Here is a 17,998-nt window from a genome sequence, read left to right on the forward strand (position 1 = left end):
GGGCACTAGCCACCCAAACCCAGGGTGTCTGACACATGGCTTCCCGATACATTTTTCCAGTGTAAGGAATTCTTCACTTCTTAATTGCAAATAAAGTCTTTGGCTAGAACCACTTTAACTGACATCGCCCATTTGCAAACAGCAACAGTGGTACCCGCTGATAGATTTCACACAAAAAAAAATCAACACAAGCCACCGAATTTAGTTCAGAGAAGGCAGGTCTCAGAAAATGAGGTGTTTATTAGTTCAAAGCTCTGTGTTATTTCATTACTTTTTTAAAAGCAATCCTCTCAGGCAGACAGTCTGTTCATCCTGCATCCAGAGTTTCAAATGCTTAATGTAATTTGCAAAACAAACTGATTTAGCAGGTTAATTCTCTCACCCCTTCCACCATAGAAAGTGTCACTTACCTGGTGGCAACCTTGTAAGTTTGATTCTCTCCCATATGATGAGTATGAGCCCCTTTCTGTTTTACCTGCCAAGAGAAACAACAACAACAAAAAATATGTGTAAATGGTGCTTGTCCTTGGAAAAAAAAAAAATTTTTCCTCCAGGTAACAGACATCTACTTCTCATCCCGATGTTTACATACGTAAAGTAGGCACTACCAGCAATGTATGCAATCAAGAGCAGGGAGAACGCTTCCTCGCTCTGGCTAGGAGAAACTGGAAAAAAAGATCCTTCATTCCTATTCTTAGCCAAACTGTTCCACACTTCCAGAAACTGTCATTCCAATGGCCTCCACTTTCTTAGCAAACAAACTGTCATGCCTTATTTTCACTTTCTTTTTCTCTCTCAAAATTTAAACAATTTCATTTTTATTTACACAGCAGGCAAATTATCTATGTAATGACCCTAGCCTGGTAATTCCCATTGATTCTATTGACACTTAATGGTGAGGCCAAAGCTAATCAATCACAGGCGCTCCAGATGGTGAATTTAGCAAAGAAACGATTCAAAATTCTGAGTCTCTCTTTCTTTCTTTTTTTAAACTCTCCTTTCTCAGGAGTAAACTCCATGGTGACCAAGACGATGATGGAATTCACATTTGGGAAGAGGCTTTTTGTTGTTGTTGTTGTTGTTGTTTTCTGAAAAACTGCCCGCTCTGAGCCCAAGTTTACATTTTACCAGTAGACTCAGCAGCACATGGACCCATGAGCTGTGGGTGTCTTCTTCAAGTTCTAATAACCTGACTTTTATCCAGAAATGGCTTTTACAGAGACATATAGGGGCCATTTGGCCACATTCAAGGATAAAATGAAGCCTGCTCATTTGTTCTTTTTAGAAGTATGTCTTGCCTTAATAATCAGCAGAGAAGGTAAACTGATAATGGGTGTTAACTTTCACAAGATCTAGACAGTAGCGCTCAGCACGTGGCTGGGTTCTTGAGGCCGTCAGTGGCCAGAACAGGGACCTCACCCCTGAGACTGAAGGAATCTCCTTCCTGGAAGAATGTACAAGGCACGTTACCCTCAGAACGCTATTCTTTTTTCATCTGAGGAAAAAAACTAGTATTTGGAGGGGCTAAATGACACCTTCTGAAGTATACAGCAACCCCAAGTTTCTCTCTCTCAAATCAACAGAACACCAATGCTAAATAAAAGTAGTTGTTTTTCATCATTTAATTCAACGACAATGTTAGTAGAGTGTGTCTTTCTAACGTGACACAGAGAATGAATCTTTAATCCATCTAAAAACTAGTCAAAAGTGCATCTTGTATCTAAGTCACTGTAGATATCAAATAGAAGGTGATTTTCTAGGAAAATCAAACTTCAGTTTTTAAATTAACCTTGTCTCTCCCAGTATTAATGCTTCTCCTGATTCCAATGAGTCTGAAACTTGGGAAAACCCCCTTCCCCTTACCCCACTTTCTCATACAGTGTTCAGTTGTTGTTGTTAAGTGCCATCGAGTTGGTTCCGACCCATAGCGACCCTGTATTGGGTTTCCAAGAAGTGACTGGTGAACTTGAACCACCGACCTTATAGTTCAAACCAACTTTGCAGTCTGACACATTAGCCCACAGCGCCACACCAGGACTCCACAGTGTTCAGTGCAAAGTGTACCATTAACACCCATTATCAATTTCAATTCAATTAACACAGGACATCATTTCACAAACTGCCATTCTTGAAAGACTTACGAGAACAACTTACACTGCATTTGGATGTTCTGTTGAAATAAATACACATTTACCTCTATTAGAAGTGTCCATGTTCCTAGTGAGACATTCATTCTTTTGTGTAAGTACAATACAAGCTACTTAGATCCTTTACCTTCATTTCACATATTACTAACAGAAAAGACTTGACCTTTAGGAGTTATCGAGACAGCAAGCCAATTTTCTAGCTCTTGCATTAGCTTCAAAACAATGGCTATAAAATTCACTTTGACATACTATTCACCTGTATAACAGCTACACAGGCAAGTAGATAGACAGGCAGATAGACAGAAAGATAAATAAATAGATCATAACGTATAATGGGCTCACACTTCCAAGGATATTGAACATCTAGTGTCTTACTTTGATTATGGCTAAAAGTTGAACCGTAAAACACAGTTTGAGGAAGGCAGGCCATCTATATTATTGTGTCGATGGAGTTAATGAAAATGAAGACATCCCCTATAGAACATCACCATCTTGTATCATTTTACAACTCAAATCCAGCACAGTGAATTGAAGACATGGATTAGTTTAGCAGAATGTCTCTCACTTCATGTACACAGTTTAGTCTAATTCCTTTCATTCTTTTAAAGCTAGAAGGTCGGTGCAAATAGTAAGGGTCTAATAGAGACAAAGAGAGAAAATAAGATGGAAGAGAAAAGAAAGGAGAGAAAGAAAGAAAGAAGGAGAATAGGGCAGAAAGAGAGAGCTGTTAGGAAGAGGGGGAAAGAAAAGGAAAATAAGATCAGGAAAGCCAGGGTGAATGCGCAGTCTCCGAAGGACTCTTGGCTACATGGGCCCAGCATGCTTTACTATCAGATCAGATACAGACTGCTTAATCTTAATTTTGGTTGTTAAAAAATATTTATCCAGATACAAAAATAAACCCACTGCAAATTACAAGTTGTCAGGGTTAAAAATCTACTCCTGTTTGTGTGGGGGAGGATAAGAGACCAGCATAGACATGAATCATTCTCAGTAATTTGAGTGTTTCCATGACACCAGTGGGCACTGGTCCAGGACTCTGTCGAAGTCTGCGAGGTACCACAGAGGCAGCGCAGCCAGCAGGAGGCTGGGAGGTGGACCTTTTTTTTTTTTTTTTGTAGGATTATGCTCCTTGTAAAGATTTCATCTCTAGCATCCACTTTTACCATCAAATAGATTGCTCCAGAGCTCATGAGTGAACACATTTCATTCTGATAGTATAAGCCTTTAACTTTATTGTATCTTTTTGTTCTCAAATTCAACTATGAATTTACCCTCAGAGCCTACACCCCTGTTTGAGAACAAAATAATGCAGGAATTATGGATAAAGTCCAAGAACCATCAAAAATATAACATATCCATTAACATCATTTAAAATTTTTTTAAGTGATCAGAAAGCAGCCATTTTAAAATGATACCTCAATTTCTAGGAGGTTGAAAAATCTTTTTGTGTCAATTGCCCATTAAAAATTAGCCATGGTCTTGATGTTGATTTTCTGCTTAAAATGCACTGGAACATTTGTTTCAGATAATAAAATTTTCAAGAGCACTGATAACGTATTTGAGTAGGATCTTTAAGTAACTATCTGTGCTCATGAACACAAAAGCCCCTAAATATCTGCGTTCACTTGATGTTAGGAATGGATTTTTGTCACTTCGACCAACTGACTGGTATGGGCAGCTTCCAGCACCCCTTTCTCCATTCTTCACCCACCTTCTCCGCACCCTCACTACCACAACGGAGCTTTGAAAGAACTCAGGATTCTATTTTCCCAATATTTAAAAGAGATAGCAATGTTGAACACACCCGGCGCGTTCACTGCGGATTTTTTGAGACAACCCTCTAGTACGAGAATGCGGCAGCCGCTGCGGATATTTTTTGGCACAAAGACAATAGTGGCAGTGCCAAGTCCCATGGCTAAAACTACTCAAAAGAGGCATAAGGGTAGCATTAATCGTTCAAGTCTTTTACTGCATAGAGTACTGTTGTCCATATTTTAAAAACTAAAAGTCCCCATTAGTAACATTTGTCGTCTGACCATAAAGGGGGGAGGGGAAAGGGATTCTGAAATATATAGATACCAGAAACAAATCATGTCAGGCATTTGATTCATTTTTATACCTAAAAAGACCACATGTCAAATTTTGCTGCTGGTAACGATTTGCCAAGCATGAAACAAATGATCTGACCTAATGGAGTACACTGAAGGCTGAGTGAAAGCTACAGAGAGGATTTCATAAACTAAGTCGACATATTGGCTAAACAAGTTTCTTCTGCAAAAATGATGTATACAAGGAACATGTAATACGATGTCACAATTTTTTAAATTGAACAAGAAAAATGCTGTAAATGAGCAGGCACAACATCCGTCAATCAATCCTTCTAAAACACAAAGGAGATCAACCCACAGCCCCTTCTTTAGAACAAGTCAGCCTCTACGGGGAACAAACAACCCAGAAAGTCAACATGTGTTCCATCTAAATTGAACCCATCAGCTGTTAAACCCTGCATTTCAGCAATCTCATGACTCGAAATGGTGCCAATTGACAGTCAATAGAGGGCCCACTTGCTCCTTCTGGGGCCCTTGAGAAACTAATCTCAGCAGAGATATAGGCTACTTATTATTTGTTTAAAGACTAGTCATTTTTATCTAGTCAATAATCCTGTCCCTTGATGTCCCAAGAAGGGTAAGGAAACACTACTTTTTACTGGGCGCAGTGTGAAAAGCAAATGTCTACAGCATTCTAAAAATACTATTTCTATATTCTTATATTATTGGCCATTTGACTTGTAATGTTTCTTTCAATTTATCCATGGTATCCTGTTATAATGAATGCCAAGAAGACTGACACAATGAGAATGAAAATACCACATGAAGGAAAACATTGTTCAGTTATACCAGGAAGTATCACCTTTGATATATTGGTTCACCTGAATCTCATAGCCATTCCAAGCCACATGGAACTTCTCAATACTAAGATTTCCAGAGATGCACTGTGGGTTCGATGATCCCCTTGGTACTTGACCAATAAGATAGCAAATGATAGGGTCATGATTTGGTCTTGTTCATGAAAGATTCTGTTTGTTCACCAAAAAAGCCGCTTGAAAAAAAAAAAAGAGCTTTTACTGTGAATTGAGTGATAGTTTACATGGGAGAACCATCAGTTTATCAGTTTTGTACTCCATCTATCTTATTTTGTTTCATTGCAATGATTACTGCCCTCTGCGTGCATCATCATTCAACAGTATTTGTTTCTATTTCCTCTATTTTTTTTTTTTTTTTGATGTATACAAAAACACTCAGGAATATATAATCATTTAAACATCCAAAGGGCACATCCTACATGCCTGCCTCCTGACCACAAGCACACAGCCTTTCATTTTCCATGAGTCTAGAGTCCTCAGCTGCTCTCTCTCTCCAAGTCATCACTTCGGCCTCCATATCTGGTGTCGCTGTTTTTCTCGTTAGAATCCCATGTTCTGTTCATGCTCTTCCCTCTTGATGGTCCTAGTCCTCTGTTCCTGGAATGTAAAATTAACTACTCCCCCCTTTTTGTTACATATCTTTTACCTTTACAGTTGTGACAAACATAATTAGTCATGATAAAAATTACTCACTACTGAATCAAAAGAATCCTATCACCATCTCCTTTCACCAGACCCATCTAGACAAGATGAAAACTATTCAGTGGGCATTCTATCTTCCCTGCCTTGCTCTGAAACTAAACTTCTTCTTGAAAACTTGTAAGCCAGCCACTTTGTAAAGGGCCATTTTAAAAAATGACATCTAATTAGTAGGCATTTCACCCACCACTGACATAGATACACCTGTAGGGTGGAATCCATCAACCTGTGAACAACCTCCATAAAAAATTACCCGACACTGCAGGACAATACCAAGCAAGGCTATTTCTCTATTAATCCTCATTCTGGCAACTGAAGAGTAAAAGTCTTTTGTTCCCTAGCATCAGACAAGAAAACTCACCATAAACACATTTGACTCAGAATAAATCTCTGTCCTCTGCCCCACCACATTCCATCCCTGGTTACTCTATTCATTTTTGTTGTTGTTTACAGAGGAGGAGTATTGAAAGGACTATTTAATTAAACAATGGCTGGAATTTTAATGGTTCTGAAAATACACATGAGGTTGTTCTTTATATTCCTTTCATCTTCTCCATGCTTGCCTTTTTTTCCTTTGCCCAAGAAAGAAAAACTGCATTCTTATAGTGTATTAACCACTATTTGAAGGGCTTCGTGTAGATAGATTTATTCAGTCTGCACATCAGCCCTGTGTGGCAGGCAATACGGGCACCATGTTATAGATGTAGACACTGAGACACAGAAAACTACCCCAGGTCACAGGGGACCCACGTGATCGATCATCCAGGATTCAAACTCTGACAATAGGAGTCCAAAGGCTCACGTAGCCCTATGCTATGCGTACACTTATAATCCTATACTACACCACTGACATATAAATTCTGGGGCAAAAAAAAAAAAAAAAAATCTACAAGTAAACTGGAGGCCAGTACTGAAGACTCTCAAATCCCAGAGCTCAAAACACTCATGAATTTGATATGAAATTAATGAAAGTGTCTTATAGGTGGTGATAATTTACATTTACATGGTGTTTTCTTCCTAAAAGGTCTCTAGGTGCTTTATAGCTTTGCAGATGATATACATGGAACCTGTGACGTCTTAACAATAAACTGAAACCATCTCCACCTTAACGCAAAGCAACCTAATTAACAAAAACATGATAGGAAATTGCATTTTGACATCTTCCCTACCTGAAGAATGTTGACTATTAAAAATGCAAAGAGAAAAGTGAACATAAAAATGTAACTATGTATTGGTGAACACAGCATACCTCTCCTGTCTTCTGTGGAACCGCAGCCCCAAAACAGTCTCCAAAAAAAAAAAAAAAGGAAGACTAAGAAAAAACATCAGGAAACGCCAGAAGTCATCTAGCTCTCCACTGACCCCAACCCACCTCAGGAAATTTACATGGAATCTTTGCATGGTAAATGCTGAGAAGTCCTATATGAGGCCATTCATTTAATTTGGTTAAATCCATTATTTCCTAAATATAGCTGAGCATGCCTCTTTTGTCTGTTAATATAAGTGACGAGGAACTTTTGGACCTACTATTATTAAAAAGGAAATTACTTGACACCAAGAAGGCATTGGGTTAATATACGTGTAATTTTCTACCAAATCAATCATCTAGGTTCAAAATGAAATGATACTTCATCCAAATCAATCTAAAAAACATATTTTAGCTATTTATTGGATAATGTTTCCCATTGGGTCAGACTTCTCATGAAAATCTGTGATCATGCAGGTATACTTTTTCAACATTAACTCTTCCTAAGCCCAGTTTGGAGGTGGGAGTCACATGTGCAAGAAAGCTGAGGTTGACATTGTTCTTACTATTACTAAAATTTAGAGGAAAAAAAACACTAGTTCTCTGTTCCAGGACAACTCTTTGCTTCAGCCACAGGCATTACAAAATCCGAATTTAAAATAAATTCTATGCTAGAAGAATTATAAGTCAATGAACTCTAGCAAATGAATTTGACATTCTACAACCTAAAATATCTTCTTCCTCCCCTCCAAAAATTACAAATAGAAAATGGGGCAGAGGGGACCACACAGATAGCTGATAGAAAATAGAACATTAGCCTTTAAAAAAAAAAAAAAAAAAGACTGGCATTATACTTTCTTTGTCTTTTCATTTTTTGGTTGCAATTTTGTATTTATTCATTCTTGACTTTTTATTGTGACTTGAGTGAAGGTTTACAGAGCAGGTCCGTTTCCCATTAAAAAAGTTATACCTATTTTGTTTCATATCACTGATCGCAATCCAACCAAAGCAACATCACTCCCTGCCTGTTTTCTTCCCATTCCTCCTTCTTTGCTAAACTTTTCTACTGAACTTTGTCCTGGGCTAAACGTTGTGCTATCGTTCCTCCCTAGTGTTAACTGTTTCCTTAAAGACCTGTCTACTGTTTGGCTCTGGTAGCGTAGTGGTTACAAATCGGGCTGTGAACCGCAAGGTCAGCAGTTCGAAACTACCAGCTGCTATGCGCAGAAGAAAGATAAGGCATTCTGCTCCCATAAAGATGTACAGCCTGGGAAACTCTGTTCAGGATCACTATGAGTCAGAACCGACCTGACTGCACTGTAACAACAACAACAACTGTTCAGCCACCGGGGTGAGCTATTGTCAAACATGGAAGGTGAGTTAGGACCAAAGTGTTGGGGGTGCCTCCAGTCTCTATCCCACCAGTAAACAGAATCTTTTCTTATGATTTTCAGATTTTTTCTACACTTCCCTCCCACTCTATCTAGAACCTTCTCATGTGACCCCTTTTCTGAGGAGTTAGTGGCCATGGTAGCCAGCATCATCATTGCTTTTGCAGTAATGGTCTATACCTCTGATCCTGCTGGGAAGTTAAAAGGGTCGGCGTTTCATCACTGGTTCTCTCATCTCGTCTAAGTACTGTGCTGCCCTCCAAACAGGAAGTGGACGCAAATCCCAGCTATCCTGAACATCTTGACGCGTCACCCAAAGTCTGTACTCTGGGGGACTTTGGCCCAATTCTTCTGAAAGCTCTTACATTTGCAACACATTTTAAAGAAGACAAAGTAATTTATTTGCATTCCTTAAGGCAACACACAAAGAACTCATTACTAACTAACTGTTACTAAGTGTCATAGAGTCAGGATCCGACTCATAGTGACCCTGTACAGGGTTTCCGAGGAGCAGTTGGTGAGTTTGAACCGCCAGCCTCTATGGCCAAACTGACTTTGCAGCTAAGCACGTTAACCAGCAGCACCACACCAGAAGTCCAAGAACTCATTGTTGTTAAGTTATATAGGGTTTCCGAGGAGTAGCTGGTGAGCTTGAACCGCCGACCTTGCAGTTCAAAGGGCTTAGCAGTGTGGCCCATTTACCCACAGCACCACACCAGGACTTGTCACTAATCCCACTTTTTCTAGAGGAGGTCACTCAAAGACAGAAAGGGCACTGATTTAATACAAATATAAAAAGTTCTATGGATATCAAAAAACAAAGCTAGAACCTAATTCCCATGTCAGAGCCCTTTACTACAAAATGGCATCTCCTTTTGAGGGGAGGGGGGTTTACCTAGACATTATGGTAGCAAGTCTTATTGCACTTGCTCACAACCCCACCAAAAAACAATTTAAACTCAATTCATAGTAAGAGGAAGAGGAATTTGCAAGTCCTCTGATGAATGAAATGTTAAAATTGAGAAATATGGGAGAACATTCTCTGGGTCCGTCAAAAATAATATTCTCAGTGCAGAATAAAAACACTGCCTTAGATTACATCACACGTCCTAGACAGCAACAGTCAAAAGACTCCGTCTGCCAGGTGTCATGCCTAAGAGTGCATGCATTATCAAGATACGCGAGTTTTATGCTTTATTTTCCAAACGCAGGAGAATCTTTCATTGAAAATAACACTAATTCTACAGAGTGTGTAATTAATCAACATAATCATGGGAATAACTTCGCTGTTTGGGGAGGTGTGTCAAATAACTCTTTAAGGCCACTAAAGTACCACTTGAGCCACCAGATTAATGATTTTCTGAATCAGCAATTTGTACAAGGGTCCCCTAGAGACCTGAAGGACTAAGGGCAACCCCGAAATTACTCCACTTCTAATGAGGAACTTACCACTGGCTCTATGTGAATAATATCTTAATAAGACTGCCTACCCTGTTTTAGATTTTTATTGCCGTTCGTGTCGCTGATGGCAGGGTAGAGCAAAGGTAGTTATGGACCTGCGTGGCCTCTGAGGGAACGTGTATGCATTTGAGAGCTTATTTTTTTATTTGAAAGATAATAATGGGTTTTCATGCAAAAATGCAAACAAAATAAAAGGTCATTTTGAAATACATACCAAAGATATTAAAGCAAGCAGAAATAAAATAACTATCAGTGACTGAGAGGACACAGGATGTGCATAGGGAAAAGTCATCTCCGAAGTCCTGGTGTGGTGCTTAGGGTTAACACTAGACTGCTAACCACAAGGTCAAACACACCAGCGTCTCCTCAGAAACCCTACACAGGGTCTCTAGAAGTCAAAATTGACGTGACAGTACTCAACAACATTAAGTCCTGGTTTTATTGCTGTAGAATAAGAACTCAGCTGCTAACCATAAGATCAGTGGTTCAAACCCACCAGTCACTCATCTGAAACCCTATTCAGAATCACTACGAGCTGAACTGATTGAACAGAACTTAACAAGTCCTAGATGTGGCACTATAGGATAAGCATTAGACTGTTAATCCCAAGGTTTCCAGTTCAAACCCACCAGCCACTCCTCGAAAACCCTACCCAGGATCACTATGAGTGGGATCCTACTAGACAGCATTAACACCACCAAGGAGGTTTAATTCTACGCTTAACAAACTGTAGTGGATCATGAGAGCCATCTGGAAATCCTTTCCTAAAAACATACACCTGTGTTTAACCTCAGCGTATGGGAATTCAGCGGAGTGGGGTCTAGCAGTCCCCATTTTTTATTTTCCATAACAGTCCACAGGCTATTCTGATAAGCCAGGGAGAAGAAGAACCAATTTAAGTGACAGCCACAGCTTTTCCAAACTACATCAGATGGTGTGTTCCAATAAACCTGGTAAATTTGTGGGGAATAAAAGCAATCCCAGATTACTATTTAATCCAATTTATTGGACTAAATTTTTAAAAAGCTAAACACTTGCTGATCTCCAAGGTCCTCTAACACAATTGCATTCTATAGGTTGGTGAAAATTTTTATTTCTAGCAGTGTGCTAGGCCTTTAAATTTGTCGTCTCCACTAATTTAGACCAATTGTTCTAGAGAAGGGTAAAGTAGGTGGTGGTGGTTATGTGCTGTGGAGTCGGTTTCAACTCATAGAGACTCTGTACAGGGTTTCCGAGGCTGTAAATCTTTACGGAAGCAGAAAGCCTCATCTTTCTCCTGTGGAGCAACTGGTAGTTTCAAACTGCTGACCTTGTGGTTTGCAGCCTGATTCGTAACCACTATGCTACCAGAGCTCCTTGAATTAAGTAGGTAGATAGTTAGATAAATTACTTTTAAATTCATAAATATAAAAAACAAAATAGATAAATACTTCAAAATACCGAAACTAATTTCTCATTACCAATTTTGTGTGTGTGTGTGCGTGTGTGTGTGCTATCAAGTCAGTTCTGACCAATAGCTACCCTATACAGAATTTCCTACAATCGGCTGGTGAGTTTGAACCGTCGACCTGTAGTTCAAACTGACTTTGCAGTCCAGTGCATTAACCCTCAATGTCACACCAATAGTTTTCACTAATAAATACCAGAATCCCAAGTGCTGAGAGTCCTGGAGGTGTAAGTTGTTACTCTGTGAGTCAGAAGCACTGGCGAGCTCATGAGTCCTGGTAAGCACACGGTTACATGCTTAGCTGCTAGCAAAATGGTTTCTGGTTCTAACCCAATCAGCAAGCAGCTCCATGGGAGATGGATAGGACAATCAGCTCTCCTAAACATTTTTGTTGTTAAGTGCCATCCAATCAGTTCTGACTCACACCAACCTGTATAGGATTTCAAAGAACAATTGGTGGGTCTGAACGACCCTGTATAGTTCCTGATGCTGTAAATCTTTATGGACGCACAAAGCCTCATCTTTCTCCTGAAGAGCGGCTGGTAGGTTCTAACTGTTAGCCCAACTCTACGCTACCAGAGCAGCATAAATATTATGAAAAATATTGATTAATTCAAGGAAAAAAAAAAAAAAAAGGCCACATTTCACCATTAATATCACCTTCAGTGGTAAATCCTTTGCTGATCCTAAACTGTATGTTCTAAGTAAATAGTAAAAGTTAAGGATGGTAATGCTGAAACTCCGAGTAAGGAACAGCGGAACCAAAAACAGGAAAAGGTTTTATATTGGGTTTGTTATTGAAGAGTGTCTACATGGAAAATGACATATTTTATCACTGGGGCATGTAGCCAATGGCCTCCATTTTCAAGTTGGGATGACAACTAACAAGAATTTAACAATCGTATTTTACAGAAACTATCCACATTTGATCATGATACTCAAGGCTGCATAAAACTGAAGGAAGTGGGAGGGGATCCTTAGAGAATTTCTATACAGTAAAAGGAGTGCTGGTGGTACCTTACTTTAAGCATTGGGCTGCTAACCCACGGCCATGGTTTGAGCCCACCAGCTGCTGCTCTATGGAGAAAGATGTGGCAGTCTGCTTCCAAAATGCTGCTGCTGCTGATGCTGTAGCATGGAACTGCTTCCCACTCATAGCAACCCTGTATAGAGTTTCCAAAGCTGTAAATCTTTATGGCAACAGAAAGCCTCCTCTTTCTCCCACGGAACGGCCGGTAGTTTCAAACTGCTGACCTTGAGGTTAGCAGCCCAACTTGTACCCACTAAGCTATGAGAGCTCCTTGCCATAAAGATCACAGCCTTGGAAACCCTATGAAGCAGTTCCAACGCGTCCTACGGCGGTCACTATGAGTCGGAATCAACTCAATGGCACTGGGTCTGGTTTGGGATAAGTAGAGTATATATGTGTATTTTACATATATATGTTGTTGCTGTTAAGTACTGTCGAGTCAGTTCTGACTTATAGAGAGTTTCTGGAGAACAGCTGGTGGGTTTGAACTGATGATCTTGTGATTTTCAGTCCAGTGCTGATCCTACAGTGCCACACTAGGAATTCATCATCTATAAATAACATTTTTAAGCCCAGAAAAGGTAATACAAATGTCATTTATATCCAAACACACATACTAGTGCACTTTTAAAAGTTCATGGAAAAATTCCAGTATATTTTAATTTCACTTTCCCACAAACTTTTTGAAGACTCCTCATATTATACATACATATAAACATGTGTGTGTGTGTGTGTGTGTGTATGTGTGTAGAGCTAGAGAGACAGAGAGACAGATATATACTAAACACGGATAAGCATTAGACTGTTAACCTATCAGCCGCTCCTTGGAAACCCTATAAAGGGTCACTATGAGTTGGAAACCCCTCTCTGGCACTTAACAACAAACATCAACAATGGATTATATTCTCTGAATTTACATGGCTGAGAAATTGAGGAAAATGGCTCATTATTCAAAACACAGTTCAAAGCTCCTTAGACATAGACACGTAGGAGGAGTGGGAACTCCGATGAATGGAGGATGCTTCTGAGGGACGCCTACTCTCCAGGATCAACTTTAAGGAAAGGTGGCTACTCAATCTGAGTGTTGGGTGAACAGGACCACACTCCTCAGAGTCCAACTATCCTGTGATATTAGTTATTGTTCCAGGAAGGAAATGGTTCCCAGATACAATTACACAAACCCCAAAGGCCCACATCAGGATGTTTGGGAAAAGTTTCCCACAATCACTAACACCATGGAACCAAGGAGACTACAGAGACAAGGTGGGAGCACAGGAAGGAAGCGGGCAGACGGACAAAGGGTGAGTAGAAAGAAAAAAGAGGAAGAAGAGGAGTGGTCAGAAGAATGATGTCATCAGACCCAAACTAGGCAAGAGAAGAAGAGGCATGATATGCTTATAAACACCAATTGTGAAACGACAAAAACCTTTTCTGACTAGTTGTGAAAGAAGTTCAGAAAACATGAGCCATGCTGGTGATGAGTGGTCTAGGATTCTACGATTCAGTTATGAGTAATTGTTATTAGGACTAACGGCAACTGTCACAACTGTAAATGTAAAAGAGGTGTAACTAAAAGAGGGGAGCAGTTCATCTGTCATTTCAAGAACAGAGGACCCTAAGACCATCAAGAAGGAAGAGCATGAGAGGAGTGAGGGATCCTAACCAGAAAAGCAGCAACAACAAAGATGGTGGCAGAGGCAATGGCATAAAGAGACAGAGTATCAGAGAATTACAAGCCCACAGACTGAGAAAGGCAGTGTACCTACAGACAGGAGGCTGGCTCACAAAATATGCTCTTTGGACATTTAAACAAATGTATATTTTCAATGTGGTATGTGTTCATTTAAATAAGTGGTAACAGAGGTAAATACTGTTAACTGATGGTGCATGGAAGAGATTGTAATCTTTGCCATGATCTGCTGAATGTAAAACTGATGGTCTTTCCTGTAAACCTGCACTCACTCAATTCACAATAAAAGCTTTGGGGGGCGGGAAACATGAGACACAGGAATGAGTGTCTGTTGGTGTCTTCTGTGGACCAAGTACTTAAGGCTGGGGTCAGTACTTTCATGGACCTTACAGTTTACTGGGTGGAAATACTAGGCTGTGGTATTGTAGGGTAAGCTCTCGACCTCAAGGTCGCTTTGAACTGTAAGGTTGAAAGTTCAAACTCACCAGCCACTCCTTGGAAACCCTAAACAGGGTTGCTATGAGTCAGAACCAACTCTATGGCACTTAATAACAACAACAAGGCATAATCATATACATTAAAAAGGGGTATGGTGGGGATAAGAAGAGAAGCACAGAGAAAAGGCACCTAATATAATCTTAGTGAGCAGAAGGTAACCTCAGAAAAGTCCTGTGCCTGCGATCACATGCGAGATGCCACGAGAACAGATTTCATGGGAAATGAGTCAAGTCAACTTGATGGCAGTGAGCTTGGTTTCGGTGAGTAGGGTGGTACAATGGTTAAGCGCTTGGCTGCTAACCAAACGGTTGGCAGTTCAAAACCCACCTAAGGGCTTCAGGGCAGGAAGACCTGCTGGCCTTCTTCCTTGAGGTGGCAACCTAGAAAACCCTATGGAACAGTTCCACTGTCATGTGAAATGACTACAAGTTGAAATCAGCCCAACGGCACTACCACCACCATGAGATAGATCCACAACAGAACTTATGGTCAATGAAACCCAAAGGTATAGGAGGAACAACTGGAGAAAACTGAGCTGACCATTCTGCCCTTGCCTAGCTCTCAGCTCTTCGATCCCATCATGTTCTGAGTAGCTAGTTGAGGAACCTGGATGGCTTTTGCTTCCATCTTAGGGAACTCTGCAGTGTGATACTAAAGAACTGTAAAGGTCTAAACTGCGCTGTCCACTCAAATACTACAACATGGACTCAATTAAGTCATTTCACTTCAGAGTTGCTCAGTTCACTTGTAAGACAGACTGCTAGCACTGGATGGAACTTTCTCAACAAAGATGGTTACATGGGCATGACCATGAGTCAAGGATCCTGTTTATGCATGCAGGGGCAGAAATGAGTACTCCTTCAAACTTCTCTAGTAAGATTTTAATTTTGGGACTGGGAAAGAAAGAGACCATCCATGGTTTTACTTCTTCAACATCCGACACTCCATAAACAGCAAGCCCCAAACAAAACAAAGCACAAGTAAAAAGGACACTCCAACTATCATTCCCAATGTCTGCAAGTGCGGAGAGCTCATCATTTAGTCTGCAAGGAAACCAAAAACGCCTTTTCTAGAACACTAAAATATAAGTGCACAATCGTTTTACTTGACAAAGCAAGTGAAAACTGTCCAGCTAGTAGGCAGTTCTCCGCTAAGAATGACCTACCACATCCAGTAGCCACACAGATGGTCCTAGTTCACATTTTCATTCATTCATCCCTTTAAATCCCATTCCAATCTAGTCAAACAAAAATTCTCAAGTGTAATCCGGACAGGAGGAGCTATGAAAGCAACGAAAATACGATTACTGCTAATGTGAAATCAACCACTTACAAACTCAAGAGTGCTATCTAGTTTACATATATTTGGACAATCAGGATACTGTTTGGCAAAAACAACCAAACAATAAGACGTACATTTAATTCTAAAGAAAAACAAAGTAAGGGTCAGGCTCGGTATTAAGCTACAGCTCCATAATCATTACAAATATGTGGTCAGTGATGTAATAATGAAGGGGAAAGAAAAACTCTACAAAAAAAAAGGAGAGAGAATCTTAAAAATAAACAGAACAACACACACACTCACACACACACACACACACACACACACACACACACTGAGTATCGGAGCAACCAGCAGAGGGCGCACCTGCCCCAGTGAGAGCCAGTTCATGGCTAGGTACTTCCCAAACTCATTTACTACTAAAGACCTGACCAAAATTTGTTAAGGGATAGGGATGGGGACCCATATCAGTGCCATTACTGAAACTAATGTACTCACCCTAGAATTAGTACAACATATATTTCAAAGCATAAATACACTTCTTCATTAAAAACCATGGACTTAACTGCTCTGTGGAAAGCTGTTCATTAAAAAGAAATAATAGTTCTTTGTATACAGGTGAGCTTACGTCAGTTTTCAAAACCACTGCAGTTTGTAGACATTGTTATCAGTAATTATCCACACTACATGAGCTTGTAAGAGAAGCAAATTAAATACTAAATTTCTAATACATAAACACATTTTATTAAATTACCTTTTGCAATGAATAAGTCTCTTTTAGTATGTTTTTTTCCATTGCCATATACAAATCTATGAACTCATTTTGCCACCCTACAGCAAACAAATACATAACACTTTATTGGGATACATAATTTTCTACTGGTTTGTACTTGCTTAATTAGTTGTTCATTGTCTGTTCGATGTCTCTGTATTCTATTTGTTTTGGGGTTACAGTAAAATTACCAGAACAGTAGCCATGCAGCCATGTAAGTATAGTATGTACAGATAGGGCACTGCCTGTTCTTTTAAGGAGTTTTCCTTTAAATATGTCACAAATATCCCTCCGACCACTTTCCAAACTTGTGATTTCATCAACAATATCACAAACGATTCAAAAAGGATGAAAAAAGATACATCAAGACAGCACAAAATTAAAACCAACATAAAATAATAGAGAGTATTTGCTTCTATAGATAAAATTTAAATCATCCCCAGGGTACTCAATCTTTAGATTCAAATAGGTTAGGCTATAAGGAAGATGTCAAGTTTCAAGATGGAAAGCAAAGTAGAATAATTAACTTCCACGTGTCCATCCATTTAAATGCTCAGTTCAACCTCACCTTCTACTCACCAAAAAACAACAGTGAAGCCACGTAACATCTCTAACGCATGATCATTTTAAACATTCTCAGTAGACTTGAGATGAACTTGATTTACAGCATCTACACACCAGGTGGTTTACATTAGGTGTAGGTCACGATAAATAATACTGATCCTTTGGCTGATGTGGCTACACCATTTCTGCATAAGCTAAAATGACGCTGTTTTATTATGCCTAAGCACTCAATTCTGAAATGTTTGCACAATCTGTTAAGTCCAGGCAAATTTAAATGATTCTGACACGCAGCCTGCTAAGGCCAGTGATGAGGATAATGCCTCTTTACGTGGGTAAAATTTGGTGGCATATAGGTCACTCTCTTAAGGGGAATCAACTGTGTGTCTCTTCTTTGCATTTCCACCACAATCCTTCATCCTGCAGCCTGGAGCTGAGAGTGAAATGCAAGAAAGGAGCCGAGTGCTCAAAGCAAAAATCAGCTTCCAGGACAATCCATTATATCTGACAAGTTAAATGTTCCATGGTAGGCCATATGGCATCAGAGCAGGCCCAACGATGGAAGAGGGGGACTCAGCAAATGCATCACAATTAAGGAGTTTGGCTACAGACTTTACTTTGAACTACTTTATTTTTTTATTGGATTTTAAATGTTGTTCCCCAAATTCTCAATCGAATCCCTTTTATGAAACCAGTTTTAAAGAAGGGCTGCAATTTCTTTCCTTGTCTCATGACTATAGGAACTGAACTGTAAAGTTTAAGATAGACAAGCTCATTTTTATCAAATGGAGTTTCAAAGAAGATTTGTAGCTTCAGATAGACAGATAGATAGATCGTTAAGACACAGAT

At 39.7% G+C, this 17,998-nt stretch overlaps 1 protein-coding gene across 8 annotated transcripts in view; it reads right to left on the reverse strand.

The window, feature by feature from the left end:
• The window catches only part of TCF4 (transcription factor 4), a 450,711-nt gene that overhangs the window by 209,927 nt on the left and 222,786 nt on the right, over positions 1–17,998 (reverse strand). For all 8 annotated transcript variants that reach the window (XM_006837504.1, XM_006837502.1, XM_006837507.1 and 5 more), the window contains one exon: positions 411–475. In XM_006837504.1, the coding sequence (XP_006837567.1) occupies positions 411–475 (65 nt within the window). The remainder of the gene's footprint in view (positions 1–410; positions 476–17,998) is intronic.

This window comes from Chrysochloris asiatica, unplaced genomic scaffold, assembly GCF_000296735.1.
Source record: "Chrysochloris asiatica unplaced genomic scaffold, ChrAsi1.0 scaffold00021, whole genome shotgun sequence".
NCBI classification, from domain to species: Eukaryota; Metazoa; Chordata; class Mammalia; order Afrosoricida; family Chrysochloridae; genus Chrysochloris; species Chrysochloris asiatica.